The 20,064-nt window shown below is 44.3% G+C and overlaps 2 protein-coding genes across 1 annotated transcript in view; both read right to left on the bottom strand.

The window, feature by feature from the left end:
* Nrg1 (neuregulin 1) overlaps positions 1–8,727 on the bottom strand; it is a 1,057,931-nt gene extending 1,049,204 nt beyond the window's left edge. The window contains 1 exon segment of the mRNA NM_001271130.3: positions 8,214–8,727. Coding sequence (NP_001258059.1) covers positions 8,214–8,334 — 121 coding nt within the window. The 5' untranslated portion in view covers positions 8,335–8,727.
* The window catches only part of Erich1 (glutamate-rich 1), a gene marked incomplete at its 5' end in the record, with an annotated part of 52,793,804 nt that overhangs the window by 16,288,003 nt on the left and 36,485,737 nt on the right, over positions 1–20,064 (bottom strand).

Here is a 20,064-nt window from a genome sequence, read left to right as displayed (position 1 = left end):
CCCCTTGAAAGAGGAACAGAATCCTCCTTGATAGAAATGGGAAGAGAAAAGAGACACAGGCAAAAGACAGAGGAAATAGTCTAATGACTTGTTCATGGAGCAGTGCAACTGGATGGAAATGTTCTTACAGTAAGATGAAGGAGGTGAAGCTGAGTTTGCACGGGGGCAGAGCAGGGCACTGAGTGTCAGTGTCTCTAGTCAGTATGAGTATCCAGACAGACTGAAAAGGGAAAGCCCTGGGAAAAACAATCTTCAAAATGACTTAGACTCCAGCTCAACAACCAATGAATGGGGCTTTGAGCAATGTAGGAGACTACAGACAGGCAAACCATTAAGAAAAAAATAAAAGGAAAATTCAGTGAATAAATTAAAGCTGTTGAAAGTTTTTGATGCTGTTAGGCATATGATAAGGTGCCTTTCTGAGCTAAGTTGATAAAAGTATAAGCTGACAAGCAAAATTTGATGATAAGCATTGAAAAGTATTTCCTAACTTTATTCTATAAACATCTCTTTGTTTTAAATAAGCTGTTGTCTATTCTAGCTACATTATTTGATGGCTTCAGATTCCGGCCTCTGAGAGCTGTGTCAATTGTAGCTGTGAATAGATTAGCACTTATTTTCTGAGAACTTGTTTCTGGTTAATGATAATAATAGAGGTATTAACTTTGTACTGAAAACAAAATAAAGACTGTTCTTTACCCCTTTATGCCCACTGGGATAGCTGCTATGAAAACATTACAGATGAACACTCGCTGGTGAGGATGATGAGGATGACTGGAGCCTAGGTACTCTGTTGCCAGGAGTTTAAAGTGCAGCTGCTATGGAAGAGTGCATATACTAAGCCTAAGATCTGGGAATTCCATCTGGGGAACCAAAGCCCTCAGATAAGAGAGCAAGAGCTCAAGCAGATAGGTCTACATATTACAGTGGCATTATCCACAACGGACAAAGGTAGAAGTGACCTGAATGTCATGAATAGGTAAGTGGCTTAAAAACTCTGGTTTTTAATGTGGTGTCCACGTAAAACACAAGACAATTCAGCATTAAAAGGAGAGTACTCTGAAACCCACTATGGCACATACCGATGGCAAAGACATAATGCTCAGTGGAAATAAGCCAGTCACAAAAGGACAAAAGCTATTCTATTGCATAGGTGAAGAATTATCATAAATATCAAGACAGAAGGTAGAGTAGCGGTTTCCAGGGATAGAGAGGGAAAGGTGGGGGTGGGGGTATGAATACTGGATACAGAATTTGTTAGGGAGGTGAAAAACTTCTGGAGATAAATTATAGCGATGGATGCACAACCGTGTAAGCACAGCATGCTACCAAAATACTTACCTAAAAATAGTTAATGTGGCAAAGATGGTGCTCTCACAACTAAATTCAATCTGCCCAGAAAAGAAGAGTGGTTCCACAAATGCTAGACCTTCCAATAAAATACGTGCTCCAGTGGAACCTTTGCTCTCAGGGATGGTGTGAACAACCGCAGCTGTGGGAGGAAGACAGCAGAGCCAGGAGTCACCCCAGCAAACCTGTCTGAGCGGACGACAAAAGTGGACTGTGGGTAACCTCAGTGCTGTCACTGGTCAATGAGTACACCTACTCTGAGCTAAACAGCTTCACCTCAGAGGGTACCAAAGGGTTCTACCTGCATAGTCCTCTCCCAAAGGTAAAGTCCAATGACACATTCTTGGGAAGCAGGGTAGCCATCTATCTCCTCTTCAGTAAAGGCTGTGATGCTTTACATAGACGATGTCTCTGCAGCAACTGACAATTTGGGGAAACCTCTCATCTCCCATGGTAGCCCCAAGACCAACTAGACAGTAAAGGGCTTCATCATCTAGTCCAGCCCAAAGGAAACATACTGTTTTCCCTGCAATCTAACCAAGAACCAACAAGACATTAAAAACAAGACAAGTAAGAAAAGAGGATCTCAACTCTCCCTCCCCTTCTAAAAGAAAAAGAAGTTATTAGTTCTCAGGGACACAATGGGGAAAATTTTCCTCTTCAGTTACTGAAACTGAATTTTACCGTGAAGAAAAAGTTGACACTACTGAGATGCTCAACTGTCCATGAGTACAGAGCAAAGGTGAACAGAGCAGTTCTGAATGCTAAGGTCAAGTACTTAAAATGCGGAGATGGGCTGATGATGGATCTTTACAAAAACGGCACTAGGGATTTACTAACTATCCAAGTCTCTTGTGTACCCTCAAGTATTTACAACACAGTGAATTTTACTTCTTCCTGGGATATAAACTCTATGGATTAAACGTGGTTCAAAAATAATTGCTAGGGGAAAAAGTCTCTGGAAAATTCAACATTTCTCAGAATCCCAAAAGTCTGTCCAGGCGTTAAAGCTGTGGGTGCTATGAGAAGGAAATAGTGTATTAGAAGGGTATGGCTTCTTATGCTGTGTTCTCTGTAGTACACATCTCACCAAACTTGTGATGTGAATGGGAGAAATCAGGAAGAAAACATTTTTTCCCTTTTCAAATACAGCCTAGATCAGTATTTGCCACCATATACACGTCTAGAAGTACCTCTGTCACCACTTAATGATCAATGATCACTTAATCTATCAAAACATATAAAAATTAAGCTGTATCTCTCAGAAACTCAGTCCAAGAGTGGGGGCTAGGACTGCATAGTTGCAGTTAACCTCTCTGTCAATTTGTTAGCCTCTATTGTGTTATTGGTAGTCTCCAGTTGAGAGACATGGCTGTGTAAATAGTGTACTCCTGAGGGTTTCTCACCTTTAGTAACTCTTGTCCAGGCTCTGGACTCCTATGCATTCCCACAGCCAAGACTATAACACCACAGTCAGCCATGTCCCCTAGTATATACTCTATTTAGCTCACATCCCCTGCTATAGTAGACTAAAAGGCAAAGAAATGATTTCCTTCTACAGATTCTATCCGTTCAGTATTTGTTATCTGCAAAATCTGGCCACCAGCTCCTGAATTACATACCACTCTGAACTCCTCTTACAGTTCCCAACATTTCAGGGCCGACATCCAAAGACAGAACCTTGGGCTTTTCATGGAATGCCTCTGAATTAAGAGATGCTATACAGGTAACCATCTGTATCCTCACCAGATAGAGATGGAGCCAATCAGGAACAAAAGGAGCACTCACATTCATAGTCTTATGTTCGCAGATGGCTGTTATCCAACATCTTCAAACCAAAGGCAGCTGAATTCCAAGACATCAAGAGACAGATGGGTAGTCAATGTGACCCTAGGTGCATGCACTGAGATCCAGCCATGACCCCATTGCTTCCTAAGGCTTCCTTCGCAGGATTTTCATAAGGGAAATAGAGGCAAGGGAACACACAGGAAATTAAAGCAAAAAAGAGGCAGGGCACTCCCGTGTGGAAAGAACTTTATCTTTTTATTTTCCTGATTATTAGGAAAATATAAATTATCCCGGTCCAATAAGGACGAGTCAAAGTTAAGAAACAGTTTTCTAGGAAACTATTTTCCATAGGGAAAAATATCTTACTTTCATTTATAAAAGACCAAAAGACAAAATATAGCTTATATGTCTATCTCTGAGGCCCAGATGGCAATCTGATACGAAGGGGAATTGTTTCCTAAAAATTAATTCTAAGATAAACAGAGACTATGCAACCCACTTTTAGCTGTCGACTTCACCCTTTTATTTTTATTTTTTAAATCTACTTGGACATGTACAGATCACTTAGCGCTGGAAGTCAAGAAAGTAAGGCTTTAGAAACAGGTTTGCCTTGAGCACACTAATAACCCACACAAACAACATGGAAACATCCTAGGTCAACTACAACAGTCCCTCAACTTGGGTGGACTAGTCTCTCAAATCGTGCAACCTCACATCTGAATGAGATGGATCACAAAGCCCTGTCTGTGTACTCTAAAGTGACATCTGCGCAGGATGGGGTAGCCAGCTAAGCCCTAGTAACCTACCATTATATTATTTTAGTCTTCACTTCAAGTTTATGCTCACATGCATGCTGAGCTCATACACACGTGCAGAGGTAAAGCATGTATGCGTGACTTGAAAACTATCCACAAAGGCCTAATCAGAATTTAAAAAAGAAACCTAAAACTTATCTTTTGTATTCCTATAAACATACATTGTTCTTCCCTTCTTTTCTGTAACTGCTAAAGCCCAGTAAGAAACTTAACTGTATATGTATTATGCCCAGAATTTTCATGCATTTACCTAAGGCTGATCAAAATATCCATTCAGTAAGAGGTCTACACAGATATGAGTTCATTAATTTTTTTCATATCATTTAATCTTATTCTAAACAAGCCACAAGAATCTAAGCACTCCTAGGTCCTAAGTACCTAGGACAGCTGAAGAACTCTGGACATCTGGTCCGCATGTAAATTGTCACTGAAATGTAAAAACAGGCTTTAAAACATGTTGTTTACGATTTAGAAAACCACCAGGAAGGAAATGAGTATTAGTGAAGGAAGGGAGATTCCCTGAACGGTGAATGGATTATATTTGACAAGGGCAACAACCTGCCCCAAGCACATCTTCTGCTCTGCTTTGCTATAAATACACAGCCGGGGACACACAGCTTGGTGTTTTATCCTCAGGGCTAATTAAGCTTTTCAGTCTTAGCTAATGCATTAAGACATATGGTACAACTTTTCCTAAATTCAGGGGGTTTATAGAACTCCCCCAAATGATTGAACTGTCCCCTAGTGATAGCAAAATGCTCTTAAGTCAAACATTAAAATGCACTTCTAAAACCTTTTCATTCTAAAGACCCGTTTCCCCAAATGACCTATCAGTTTCTTATTTTAATATAAACATAAATAAAGACATATACATTTTTCTCTCCTCAACAGAGGGAAGTTGATTCTAGTGTCGCTTTTTTGACAGCAAGATTTATATGGCTTAAGAAAAAAACAGTCACAAACGCGTAGGAAATTAAATTTGTATGTGTATTCATGAAATACAAGCGGCCAAGCAAAATCTGTATTTCTATTTTCCTAATACAGCTTTTATTAAGAATAATTTTCCTTCAGCGCTGAGTGGAAAAATCCCTGCAACATTTTGTTTTCATAACACTGTAAGGTTACTGCGCTTTATGAAACAGTGATTGGGGGGCATTAGAAAGAGTAAGTACCCATTTATCACAAATATTGATAAGCATGCTTGTAATTTCCGTGCATTAAGATATCTTCATTTTCTATCATACAACACAGAGACTTACATTGACTTATAAAAACATGGTGTACAAATCTACATGAACCACTACTCCTTTTTGGAAATCCATTCCTGCCTCGCACCACCCACCATGCTTGGAAACCAAAAAGTGTAGCAGATCAAACAATAATTTGTTTCAATTACAGAAATTTAGTTGAAAAGCCAATTAGTCTGCTTTTGGATGAACACGAATTCCTAACTACGTGTCTCAGTTCATTCAGTGGGGGGAGGGGGTCGAGACTGAGAGTTCAAACCATCGTCGTGAACGTGCAATTGATTCAAACTTCAACTCAAAAGCAACCTATGAAAGTGCATGTTGTCTTCTAAACACACGAACAGTTTCTGTTTCAAAGGGTCTAGCCTATTATAGACACTACTTGAGAGCATATAGCTTATGGAGGAAAAGAGAGAGAGGAATGGGGGAAACTTTCTATTAGGTCAGCCCCAAGGCAAATCTGTTGCCTGTGGAGTTTCTACACTAGTAAGCAACTTGGAGGAGAGAGAGCACTGCAGCTGAGCGCGTAAGATCTGGAAACTGTCCCCCTGGGTATGAGATCACAAAATGACTTTGCTGTATTCCTTCCCCAGCCTGGCATCAGGGCTCAAGCCTGCCCAGAACTGTCACACCCCAGGGTGGCTCCTGTGGTTAGATAGGGCCCTCTGCACCATCACTCTTCCTAAATCTAACCAGGAAGTACATGGCCAGCTTGACCAAGATAAATCAGCCCCTATTCGTTTTAGAGATTTTCCACTTGTCTGTGTCCTTTTGCCTGATGCTTTCTGGATGGCATTGTTAACTGAGACTGCACAGCTGGGTGGATTCACAGGTTTTCAAACACACACACACACATACACATACACATACACACACACACATACACACACACACACACACACACACACACACACACACACTCACTCACTCACTCACAATTTTCCACCCAGTATTCTAAGTATGGTTTACTGAGCTCACCCTATACAAAGTTACCTTGTGGGTAAATATGCAAAAGAAACTTAGTGTGCTTTCATTTGGTCCTTAGGTCAACCCTCCACCGAGATGTCATATATTCATTCCTACTTTAAATTATATAACACTGAAGTCACCAAACGTTATGACTATACAAATCTAGCCCAGGAACTCGATGACTTATTAAACTTCCGGATCCTAGGCAGAGAGATTATCAGTTCTCCCAATACCTCACTCACTCCTAACAAGCCTTGATTTAAACTGTATATCCCCCTTTGACTGCCAAGTGTAAGGGCAACACTATCTGCACTCAGTAAGAGGCACAAAGTACCATATGACTTCTCCAGGCAACATGGATTTCCCATGTCCAAATATGTTCTCGATGCATGGAAGGACATTAATGCTGAGATCTGACCTTTGTTTCTGGTTAAAAGCTGTTACTAACAGCATTGCCAGCCTGGTGTCCCGCTAACTGCAAACACCTCTATAGTGATGCCCCAGGATGCATACATAGTAGATGATGTGAACCTCATATGGTTTGGGATAAAGTCAAAATCCTCCTTGAATTACATATAATGAAACATGTGAAAGCTGACCTACGGTAGGACTTAAAGGTCTCATTTCAGATTCTATACAGAAGAACATAAGGTGCAGTACAGTGGTGTTGAGCTTTTGTGCTCCCTAATAGGACAGCTCCCAGCAGAGCATTCCCCATGTTATACAGTGACATCTATCAAGCAGAGCAGGGGAATTCCCAGCGTCACTCAGCTTCCTTCAGCACCAGTAGCAAGAGCCTCTGTCCACAGATTGGTACGATCCTCACAGGTCCCTGACACACCAAACACATTGTTCACATAAAGGAACACTGGGTGAACTTTGCTCTTGCCTGTCATTAAACCTAAATCATTATGTATTAATTAGCAGCAGGACACAAGCGCCACAATGACAACCTAAAATGTACGTCTAATTGGCTATTACCTGACACACTTTGCAGCGCCGTGTGCCATGATGCTGAGTTCTGTGAAAATTCAATTAATCCAACTATCCATTAAGCGAATACACAAAAAACAAGAAAAAAAAAAGCTATTACTCGTGTTAGACTGTGTAATATGTAATCATACTAATTTAAGGTCTGAAAAGGAATCCCCGCTATGTGTTGTAATTATATGGGTGATCAGGAAAAGATACAGATATTTAGGTCCTGGAAATTATTTTATGAATGGCAGAAATGCAATTCGACCCCCCCCCCCCAGACCTGTAATTAGACTCTCGGCTAATTTCTCAAATCTGATAATTTGATACTCCTGAGGGAATGCCCAGTGGTAAATGGCAAAAGGCTGGAAAATCAATGGCTAAACTTCTCATCTTTAAGGCCTAGATAAAAAGCGCCACAATTACATTTCAGCCGTGCTGGTTTCCAGGCCAGAGAAAACATCCTCCAAACCAAAATACTGTGGCCAAAATTCTTGACAGGATTCTCCCAGGAAAAGTCACCCTGCACTTCTCATGTGCACACAGAAACTGGCTGCACCCTGTGCGTTGCCAATTAGTTAACCCAAAACTCTGCCAGTCTCTCCAGAGGCATCTCACCCTGCCCTTTCATCAGGGCTCTCCACAACAACCCCTGACTCCTCGGGACCACATTCAGAAGAAGGCTTGGAAACCGAGCCTGGCGCCTGATCTCTCCTTCAGAGAAGCCCCACCACACAGGGGAACTCAACAAACAGCAGCCTAACCACAGCCAAGTTCAGTAAACCAACACCTAGGAAAGCCACCGACGCATTCCTTATCAACTTAGGGAACCAAACACCGAGGGATTCAAAAGTTTTAGGCAGTCCAACCGAAGACCAAACTTGAGAGTCTACCCGTAGCAAGAGCCCAGAGAGTTGGGGACGTCGAGAAATTGCCCGGCCCGTGGCACCTGCCAGACACCCCCCACCCCTTTCTCCTCTAGGAGCGCTCGGACGGACGTGGGACAGCCCGCACCCCGCAGCCGTCGAAGGGGAGCCCGAGGCCGACCGGGGGATGGCGAGGCACTTACCGCACCGCTTGCACAACACCCGGCTGACCTCCTTCTTGAGGTTGCGGCCAGTCTCCAGTGGGGGAAACGAGGCTCGGAAGGCGGGCGGCGCGCGGCCGCTGCTGTTGGCATCCGGCTCCATGAAGAAGATGTACCTGCTGTCCTCCTTGAGCCGCCCGCAGGACGGGAAGGCTGGGTGGCCCCAGGTATCCAGGCGCACGGTGAGTAGCGAGTCCTTCTTCAAACCCCCGGCTTTCACAGCCCACACCTGGTGCACCTTGACCAGATAGGGCGCGGGGTCCCCGGGCTGATCGGTGCTGGGCTCGGGGCCCCCAGTGGGCAGGGTCCAGTTGACAGCAGGCAGAGGGTCCTGTGAAGGTGGCGAGTCCTGAACGGGCTGGTCCCGCGCCCCTGCCCCTGCCTCGCCTGCTGCCTTCCTGTCGAGTGCCCCCTGCTGCCGCCGCGGCGGGTGCACCTTTCCCTCGATCACCACCGCGGCGCGCCGGGCCAGCTCCTGCACCGAGCCCACGCTGGGCGGGGACGAGTAGCACACCGAGGCCCCCGCGGGAGCCGCCCGCTCAGCCGCCGCCCCCGGAGCCAGGGCCGCGGTCCCCAGTAGTAGCAGCAGCAGCAGCGGCGGCGGCGGCGGAGGCAGCGGCAGCAGCAGCAGCGGAGGCGAGCGGCCGGCGGACCAGGGATGCCCGGCGCTGGGGCTGGTACCCAGCGGGCGGCGCGGGGCGCGTCGCCATCTCATGGTGTGAGGTGCGTGCGAGCGCCTGTCGGTGCGGACTCTGCCTGGCTGGTTCCAGCTGCCTTGCCTTGCCTGCCCCCACTCCTACCCTGACCCTCCTCCTTTTATTTATTTATTGGGGATGGGGGGGTAGGAGAGTTGTTTATGGGGAGGAAGGGGAGATGGGTGGAATCACAGAAAGGCAAAGAGGCGAATTTAAAAAAAGAAAAGAAAGAAAGAAGGAATAAAAAACAAAAGGGGGGAAAGCCTTTGCCACCGCCTTGGTTGCGGGAGTGACAGGTTCCCCCCGCGCCGCCGCGCCCCAAGCCCTGCTGTCGGGGATGCTGTCACCGGAGGAGGAGTGGAGGTGGATGCGCTGCTCGGCGGGGAACAGTCCTTTGTGTGGAGTGCTGCTGCGGCGGCTGCTGGGCTGCGAAAGCAGCAGGGACGAGAGCGCGGGGACAGAGCTCTGGAGGCGGAGTTGCGTGCCTGGAAATCGCTGGGTGGCCGCGGCGACAGCGCCCCGTGCCTTGCCGGCCTGTTTACCTGTGCTGCGAACTCGCCCCGCGCGCTGCCTGCCCTTCCCCGTGCTGATCCGGAGCCCGGCCAAGTCGGCCCTCCCTCGGCTGGCTGTCGCCCTGACTGCTGCAATTGGGAGGACCGGCGGGCTGCTAAGCTGCAGTCCGAGTGGGCTGCGGAGATGTACTGGAAAGTGAGAGGTGACGCTTCAGTGAGCAGGGACCTGTTAGCCGCTCTGGATAGCCAAACACAGGAAGGAGGCCAGGGTGGGACACAGGACGAGGGTCCTCGGTTAAGAAAAGTTTTGGATGAGCTGGTCACTTGGCAGTCAGAAGGGAGCAACATGTTCGTGGGAGACAGGCAGCAATTAAAATAACAACTTTAAAACACGCCCCCTCTCCTTGCAGTGCGCAGGCACTGTACACTTCAGGTATGACACATCTCCCTAGCCCTTCTTGTTTGACACTTCAGTCTCACTATTCCTGCCTCTGCTTCTACTGAAATATATGCTTCGCCATTTCTGGACTTGTGCAATGCACCTTCCCCCCTTAAAAGCATAGCTGAGTGAAGTGCTTGCTCTGTAAGACCATTTTATGTATACTTTATGGCACTTTCTTTAAAGATCCAAGTTTCCGTGGGGGCTGGAACAAAAAGTGCCAGGCACACCATATGTTTAATATTACACCTGAGTCTCCACCGGCCCGAACTCCTAGACTGCAAGGCTTAAGGACCTACTTCTAAAGCAAGAATTGGCCACATCTCAGGGGTATATTTTCCAGCATTATCATACAGGAAAAAGAAAACATTATAGCATTTTAAGGTAAATATTCCGTCTTAAGTACGCTATTTTATGGCTATGGTGGCAGAGTAAAGAAGAGGTAAAATCTCTCACTGAGCAATAGGAGCAGACTGTGAAAGCAGAAGCTTGTGAAAACACTCTGACTTCTTGACGTCTTCATTCTGGGATGCTACAAGTTGTCATTTCTTTCAAGAACAGCCTACCAGCTTTCCCGATTTCTCTTTCTGTTTTCTTTTGTTTTGGTCTTGTAGTGCTAGGCACGGAACCCAGAGCCTCAGACACATTAGACAGGCACTCTACCACTAAGCTATTCTCTCTCAGCCTTTTTTGCTTTTGAATCACTTTTTAATTTTAGTGCAAGGTCTTAGCTGCTGAGACTTAGTCAGGACTTGAACATGCAGTGCCCCTGCCTCAGCCTCCTGAATAGCCAAGATGACAGTCTGTGCTATCAAGCTCTAGTAGTCATGATTTTATATGTTAAGACCTCAGAGACTTTAAGTCAAGAAGTCTTTGGTTATTGGCGCCCCATGGTTGGCTACAAAACTGTGGTTCATTCTCTCAAAGTGGAAGGACAGGACCTGTGCTGATTCCTGTCTTATACTCTGATGGAAGGAATGGAGAAAACCCACCCAAGAGTACACAGGGATGGACCTATGGCTCCAACCACGTATGTACCAGAGGATGGCCTTGTTGGGCATCAATGGGAGGAGAGGCCCTTGGTCCTGGAAAGGCTCGATGCCCCAGTGTAGGGGAATGTCAGGGTGGGGAGGAGGGAGGGGTGGATGGGTAGGTGGGGGAGCACACTCATGGAAACAGGGGGAGGGGGGAGGGGATAGCAGGTTTCTGGAGGGAAAACCTGGAAAAGGGGTAACATTTAAAATGTAAATAAAATATCCAATAAAAGAATAAAGAAAACCCACCATACAGCAGCATGGTAGTGCTGGTCTCCAATAATCTTGAATTCTGGTTTCCTATTTATTGAAAGTTGAGAATCCAAACCTGTCAGTCCCCCCATATTGCTCTTAGGTCTAATCCAGTATGGTTTTGATTCATTGGGTTTTTTTTTATTGGATAATTTTTTTATTTACATTTCAAATGTTATTCCCTTTCCCCGGTTTGGGTTTTACTTGTAACACTTCCTCTCTCTCTGCCTTTCAGCTTCCAAGCAATCACTTAGCAGTGCATAGCAATCTATTCCCAAAACTGTTGGCCCAAACAGGATCCACACCCATTTGCCTGAGTCTATGGTGATTAGTATAGGGTTAGTATAAGGCTTGGCACAATTTGTTCTTCTGCTGGCGGTGGGGATGGGGGAGGGTGGCTAACCTTTAATGGCCTCAGCAGAGATAGTTCACATCATAAAGAAGGCTGGAAGGATGGCTCTGCAGTTAAGAGCCTGGGGGCTTTCTCAGAGGACCTGAATTCAAGTTCTAGCACCTACATGGTTGCTCCCAAATGTCTTTAACTCCAGTTCCTGGGGAGTCTGATGCCCTCTTGTGGCCGGCACAGGCACAGGCGCACGTGTTAATGGACTTGAATTCACGCAGGCAAAACACCCATACACATAAAATAATAAATTGAATGAAAGGAGAATCAATTCTGTTCCTCAGCAGACAGCCTGGGCTTGTACAAAGAAGGTGATTAGGTTCCAAGAAAGTGGATAGCCGGGAACACGCAAGCTCTCTCAAAGCCTGGGCCCCCACTTAGCAGCTAATCTCATGTGTGGTCATCACAAAGCCATCTCAGATTCTAGGAGTGGAGCTGTAGGCTAAATAGTTGTTCACAGAAGAAATTCAGATGATGCGTTGTTCGAAGGCAGAGAGACAAGAAGAAAGGAACATAGGCTCTTTCTCCAAGGACCCACCACTGATCTTATACATCCTTTCTGATCCAAGTGTTTCACAGAGCCACCTTATAAATAAATACTCTGGGTGGCCCCACCATGCACCTCAACTACATTCACTATGTGTTCTGCCCCTCCACTCTCGAGTATATTAGTTTATGGGGCTCAGAAGCTTCAGGGGTTTTACACCATCTTTTCAACTAGATCATAAGTGTATTAGAAAGACTGAGCTATCCAGCCACCATTCTCATTTTAACTCAGTTATGGACACGTATTCAGCACTCAGTGAATGTCAGCTAATTAATCGTAGACTGATTTTGGTAATGCGCTTACCACACGTTACCCCTAACACTCTCAGAGAAGAGTAGACTCCCTGGCAATAAAGAAAAACAACAATAAAATGTTAAAGCCCCGACTTACAGAGTCATTAAATGCATAGACACCTCCTCTCTTGGTACTGTGCAGAGCATTTTATCTGTGATCAAACATGAGCTGCCTCTCTGAAGAGGTGCTTTTAAAAATGCCTTCGCTGACTCCCACACCCCCCCCCTCCTCTCTCTGCTAAGTGGAGAGGGATAATTTGGATGGATATTTTCAGTGCGAAGGTAGGCAGCCTTAGAATAGTTCAGCCTAGAATTGTTTGCACATGTATTGAATTTCAGTTCTTACACTGGAGTCCTCGTTACCCAGGTACCACCCAAGGAGAGGCATTAACCTATTTTGACCTTTAAATAAAAAGAGCATTTATAGGGAAGTCTTAATAATATTGCTTTATACTGGTAGAAAGACCACGCTATAACCATTGTGAGGAACTACAGAACCCAGAAAGATGGTTCTGCAATTAAAGGCACTTGCTACCAAGACTGATGCCCATCTAAGTTAAATCCTGGGGCCCACTACCCAAAGACTATACATGGACTGACCCTGGGCTCCAACCTCATAGGTAGCAATGAATAGCCTAGTGAGAGCACCAGTGGAAGGGGAAGCCCTGGGTCCTGCTAAGACTGAACCCCCAGTGAACTAGACTGTTGGGGGGAGGGCGGCAATGGGGGGAGGGTTGGGAGGGGAACACCCATAAGGAAGGGGAGGGGGGAGGGGGATGTTTGCCCGGATACCGGGAAAGGGAATAACATTCGAAATGTAAATAAGAAATACTCAAGTTAATAAAGTAAAAAAGGAAGAAAAAAAAGAGTCCAGAGAGCTTCTGGCAGCCCTTTCCAGTGTGTCTCTATAGGACTTCATGGCAGCCTTGGTTCTGAACACACAGCTGTGCTCTTTGCATGATGAGTCTCACTACCCAGTGTCAAAAATGGTGCCAGAGATTAGCTCATAATTGAGGCTGTTGTGTCCTTTGAATTTCGCTGTTTTTACTTTTTTTTTACAAAGTTTTCTAATCATATTGAAACAAATAGCTTAATGATGGAAATGTTAGTATTTTTCTACTGTCCTTCAGTAGGTATCAAAGTAGTATGTCTTTCAGTAGATTGTGATAGAATTCTTGATTATAAAAATTGCTTGAGGTTCTGACTTGAGCTTCATTAAAAAATATCCAATGGGTCTGACTTAAGATTTGGACAGAATTTCTGAATTTGTGAAATGGCCCTAAATATTCTTCTGTAATTTTGTACAATGTAATTATATGAACTGGCAATTTAAAAATCAAAATATTGATCAATTCTGAAGAGGTTCCACATCCTATTAAATAGTTGACTAAGGTTTACTTCTTTATGTAAAAATAAATGAGCACATCCAAAAAAAAAAAAAAAAAAAAAAAAAACCCCTGGGGCCCACCCGGTAGGAGGGCACTGACTGACCCAAGTTGTCCTCTGCCACCCACCTGAGTGGCCTGACCATCGTGTCTCCTCCTCCCACATGGAACAAATAAATACATGAGATTAATAAAGAGATCTGCTATCCCAAATGTGAGGTTACCACCTTATTGTCCACTGTTTAGCAGGAGTAAATCCACAGGCATCATGTTCAGATATGCAATGCCACGCTCATAGTTCTCCCATCCGATTTTAATAAATCGGTGTCACTGCCTCCTTACTGGTGGGGACGCTGCAGATTATTACACAGTTAAGGGGGCCTGGGCGAGCCATCACCTTTGGCAAGCAAGGATGCTGTAGCCCAGCTCTGAGGTTCAAAGTTGGAAACCAAAGGAAAAGAATGGATCAGAGCCGTCGTTATCATGCTACATGGAATATTATCCGTTTGACAAGGACAGGACAGACAGGCAAAATTATACTGGTAATTGTGATTTATTTTTTTTCTTTCTGGTTTAGAAATTTGAAGAGGAGTCAGCTGTGAGCAGAAATGGTTTTCTACCCTTAGCACTCTATGCCCTACTAAATGCTTCTAAATGGTAACTATTTTTTTTAAAAAAGGGGTGTAACGGGAAGCCCACAGAGACACCGCTAACCTCCTTTATCATTGTTGTCCAATAGCTTGCAGGAGAGCACCCCTCCAGCCATAAATCATGAGACAAGTAGACAGCAGGACTTGGAGTCCTGGATTCCGAAAGAACTTGTGCATGCTTACCAGCCTGTGTCACAGCAGATTCTGGCCTGCTTACAAAAGCACAGTGACAAGAAACCAGGCGAATATGGGCCCAGAGGCCACCCGGGACTAGCAAGGTGGCAAGGTGATACTTGATACTGGAATGGCTAAAACATTAGGAAGACTCCCAAAGACAACTCTGTTGCCTAAAATTCTAGGGCCACTAAAATACTAGCTTGAGGTGAGCAAAACCCCGTGGATTTCACACATACCTGAACCCAGACTGCAGGAGACAGAGATAATGAAAATAAAGGCATTCCCCCCAGTTGTTCTTCCCTGACTCATGGCATCCTAGAACTTTGTAGCGACTGTGAAAGATGACTTCCTTAGCCAGCAAACCCAACAGATTCTAACCCATTTCGGGATGATTTACTCCAAGAAAAACACACGTATTGAGGATTTGATTCCCAGCTAGTGACTCTTTTTGGAGATGCTGAAATGTAGGTGCTTAGACCTAGCTGGAGGAAGGAGAACACTGGAGGTGGGTCTGAGGGATCCATCTTCTTTTCCCTTCTGTCCTGTCTAATACAAGGATTTAAGGCTGAAGACTTTGAGACAGCGAGCCAAAAGAGAGACAGGGAGTCACTGATCATTTGCATCCACAGTTTTATGAATGGAGCTGGCTGGTATAGGATGTCAGTTAAGCTAGGTTTTTTTCACCTCTAGAGTTTTGTGGGAATTTTCCCTGAGCCTGTCTCACTGCTTATTAATTTATTTATTAATTGGTTGCGAGTCGGTTAATTAGCTTGCTTTTTTTGAAACAGGGTCTCTATAGTCCATGCTTGCCTCGGATTACTTACATAACCCAGGTTGGCACGGAACTCATAATCCTTCTGCCTCTGCCTCCTGAGCCACCGCACACCACTGGCACGTTTATTATTAAGCACAGCTCTTGATTTATTTCACAGGATGCTTAAGAGAATAAAGATAATTTAGTATGTGTGACAATTTCATGGGAGCACCAGCGTTTTTATATAAAATACAATCTAGGTAAATGGTCATTTGCCCTCAGCATCCTTCCAGTCCACAGCAAGAGAAACGTGTTTTTTGGAAATTGACTTCAAGTTGGTCTCATAAGCTCTGTTTAAATGCTTTTAGGGCTGGAAGCTCATTTCTTCTAGTGGTGCTTATTCAATTATTACACATATTTAGCTAATTGAAAATACTTTTCTATAACAAGCTGCAAGATACTCATTAAAGATTTGATCATAAAACTCAACCCATGGTTCTGCTGTGTGCCGGTCTTGGTTGCTATGCTACATACCGAGCTAGCCAGGATAATGCTCCAGTTCCAGCCCTGGCCTCTCTCATGTATCCACTGAAGTAATGATCTTGATAAGGAATGGCATTAAATTCGTTTTTATGCTGCTGTTGATACCATGCATGTATAGAGATACGTGTTTATTTTCTGACCGATGGAGTAGAGACCAAGGAAGGAAACTGATTAGAAAAAAAAAAAAAAAAAAAAGGAAAATGGAGAACATCCTGGGAGTTCAAAGTAAGGGCTCATCGGTGGAAGAAGCCTATGAGATCAGGTCATTTTGAAGAACGGTGAGGAACAAAAATGCACAGAGAATGAATGTTGTTGCAAAACTAAGAGTGGAAATCAGTGTATTGGATGACTTCTTTTCTATTGCAGTTTGCAAGGACACTCCAAATGTGTCTTATGGGACAGCACCGCAAGTGGGGACTTCACTGCACTCTTTAATAACATGGAGGATCTGTGTCCACATGGCAGTGTCCCTTAAAAGAGACAACACAAGGGCTGTAATGCAGTTCAACCCAGTATTGCCCCTCTGGTGGGAGTAACCAGCTGTTGCCATAGTACGCTTGGGGAGAGTTGCTAGGGAAGATGGACGTCAAGCTAGGATACTGCAGTTACTCCAATGTAAGGTAAAGAAAGTGACCATAGCTAAACCTATCCTTCTTGATACCCTCTTCAACACACAGTTTTAAAACTATTAATGGCCTTGTAATATACTTAACTAATAAAGCATAACACTTGGAGGAAGACAGGGCACGGCTATTGCCATTCCTTTTGCAGTGGCTATGAAAAGATCCTGTATCTATCATTTGTCCCTATTTATCATTTGTCCCTGGGCACACACCTTTTCTATGCTTTTGTATTGAACCCTGTTGGTAGAGAGCATCTAACACAATGAGTATGATAATTACTAAATATACTCATTTTCCCCTCAAAACTGACTTCAAAACCATGCTCTCCACTGATACTCAAGAGTTGTGAATATCCATTTTATTTATGTCTAGAAGAGTTTGATAAAGTTTACCAGTTTTACTTATAATTCACCAGAGTTGAACAAAGGGAGTGATTGCTAAGCCTAAGTTCGGATCCCTCTACCCTAATGGTATCCATTTGATAGTTTTAAAACTCTATAAGGATCCACAGAAATTAATAAAAAAAAACTTGCTTCCAGGAACTAAACCACTACCAATAGACTGTATATGGACTGACCCAGGGCTCCAACTGCATATGTAGCAGAGAATAGCCTTGTTGGGGCACCAGTGGAAGGGGAAGCCCTTGGTCCTGCCAAGGTTGTTGGACCCCCAGTATAGGGAATTGTTGGGGGGCTAGTAAAGGGGGGTGGATGAGGAGGGGAACATATAAAAGGGGAGGGTAAGGGGTTAGGGGGCTGATGGACAGGAAACTGGGAAAGAGAATAACATTTGAAATGTGAATAAGAAATATCGGATTTAATAAAAAATGGGGGAAAAAGCTTCAAAAACTTGTAAGAAAATAAAGAACTGTATCTACCATTAAATGTTCTCTAACCCTTTACAGTACTTGTATCCTCCATGAGTCCAAGGAAAGGGAGAAGGAGATCATGAATCATGAGTCCCAAAGGTGGCATCCTGGTATTTGGGTTTTGACAGTTTTCTGATTATTTTGCCATGAAGTGTTCGGCATCAGCCTTCCCTCGAAACCTCTGGAAAGTGCTTGCAGCTACGTAGAGAGAAAACAAATGGACTTCCAGAACTCAGACAGAATCTGAATCCATCCCATTTCAGTCTCTCCATGAGTGTGACACCTCCAATGGTGTGGGTCATCTTGCCTCTGGTTTTATAGCTTCTTACACTCATGACAGGAACATATGCTGCCACTACCTTGAATGCCTTAAAATAAGCATAACTATGCAAAAGCCCTATCTGTGTTCTGCTGCCTATTCTGAACATCTCAGTCAGTGACACAATGTGATATCTTTCCACATCGAGACATTTTACTATACCAAGAAGAACGATGATGTGTCAGAGCCTGGAAATCAAGAGTGTATAATAGACGATATCCTGCCCTGTGGGCAAATGTCACAACAGTTTTCACTCTGTGCCTTTATAAACATAATATAATTACTTTATCTTCTGTCCCAACAGAGCATACCATCACAGCATGTCATGAACTTTCCCTACCTCAAGCCCCACAGATATACACACAACGCCGGGTCTAGAAAGGTTGATTGATGTATAGTTTTAAGTCTCCATGTTTAAGAATGTTTAGGAGAGAAAGGGGGCTGAGAGGAGGTGATTGGCTTTCTGAAGGTCCTCATGCTGACTGTGTGTGGATGGAGGTTTGAACTCAGGCTCTGGCTTCCCAGTTCAGTGCTTTGCACAGGATATGCATAACTCATGAAATCTTTACCCAAAGCCCTGTTTCAAACTTCCTAAAAGAGCTGCAAGCCTAGACTTTCTTTTCAAAAACTATTCATGGAGGCGGTGGGATTTATCACCTCAATTCTCCTAAACGCCGAGCTCTCTGCAGACAATGGTTGGTTTCCTGTGAGAGGAGCCAAATCAGCGATCACCCTGTAGACTATCCTGGACCTTCTTCTGTTCCAAGTATACTGCTTAAAAGAAACAAACAAAAACAAAAACACTTTTAAAAAGCAGCAACATTCTTCATATTGTCCCTATTTACTGAATCACTCATGTCTCTGTACCAAATTGTGACATGATAGTGTTAACTGTGTTTGTTGTGTGGCTGACTTTTTTCCTGCACACACACACACACACACACACACACACACGCACGCACGCACGCACACACTCACGCACACACGTGCACATACTTGTGCATGGTTAAAGGCATGAACATGCGCACATACACACCTATTTATCCCCCAAAGGAAGCCCACAACAGACCAAAGTAACAATTGGGCTATTGCCCTCTTTGATGAACCAGTGAAAATGGGGTAGAGTCATTTAGAGCCAGAGGTGGAAGCTACTCTGAAATTTAGCTGTTCCTGATTAACAACACCTGACTGTCAGTGAGTCACTTGGTCAGATATACAAACGCTAACATATAAGAAACACAATACTTCCTGAGGTACTTTGTAAGTACTCTACACTACATGGTTCTGGTGTTTACTTACCTCCTGAAACTCTCCCTTAATGGTAGCTCTCCTCCCATCCCAATCTGTTCCTATGGTTTTCTCTTAGCCCAGCAAGACACTTTTGGGGCCAGGCACTTCAAAGGTAGCATTACCATTTCATAGCCTTCTCTTAGGCAACTCAAACATCCACTCCAGGCCACATGAAAACAGACAAGCCTGCTCATTCTGCTCTGTCATTGTGGCTGCCCTGGCCTTCAGAATTATTCAGAGAATGCTGCAGTCTCCAATTCAAGTATGCCTCAGACATCAAGGAGCATGTATGTACCCTCTTGAGATCTTTCTCACCAGTTTATATTCCTTGACAGTCCCAGCAAAGGGACAATGAAGTCCATCCTCTAGCCGGTCTATGCTAAAGACAGACATGCTAATTTCTTTTCCTCACTAAACCCCTGTGATCCAGGGGAAGTCAAGACTCCCCCTTTGGAGTTCCTAGTCTCATTAATAAAAGAATTTAAGGGTGGGCTCAAATAGAAGCACAGGGACAATTTTACTATAGGATTAAAGGAAAAACTCAGGTAGGCAAACTCTAAAACATCAGCAGCTGCCAGAAGGCGGGCAAGTGGGGGGAGAGAGAAAAAAGCAATGCCATTTAAGCTGGTACGAAGAGCGGACACATAGTGAACAGACAGCCACATGGCAGGCAAGAGAGCTTTAGAGAAAGGGTAAGAAAGCCCGAAGTTTTGCCACAGGAGAAACCCAAAGTGCTAAGAAAGGCATGCTTAGAAAATGTTCAGAAAGAAGTTATGGAAAAGTCACACTTTTCTGGACAACTCAGAAAAAAAACAAGCAAACTTATGATGCAAAATGGCTCAGTCTATTGGCTTTTGCATTAGGTGCAGAAGTTCTGAGACAGTAAAGTATGACGCCTCATCAAACAACTAGTTAATACTAGTTAGTTATTCTGCCTGCATCTTTAGCATGGCTTAAGGTGAGCCTGCCTTTGTAGGGGTGGCCCCTTAGTCAAAGTGACTGACCTAGCCATACTGGAAAATTAATGTTTGAAATGTAAATACAAAATA

The sequence above is a fragment of the Rattus norvegicus genome, chromosome 16 (assembly GCF_021556685.1).
Source record: "Rattus norvegicus strain SHRSP/BbbUtx chromosome 16, alternate assembly SHRSP_T2T, whole genome shotgun sequence".
Lineage (NCBI taxonomy): Eukaryota > Metazoa > Chordata > Mammalia > Rodentia > Muridae > Rattus > Rattus norvegicus.
Note: the sequence above shows the minus strand (reverse complement) of the source record. Positions and strands in the feature narration are given on the sequence as shown.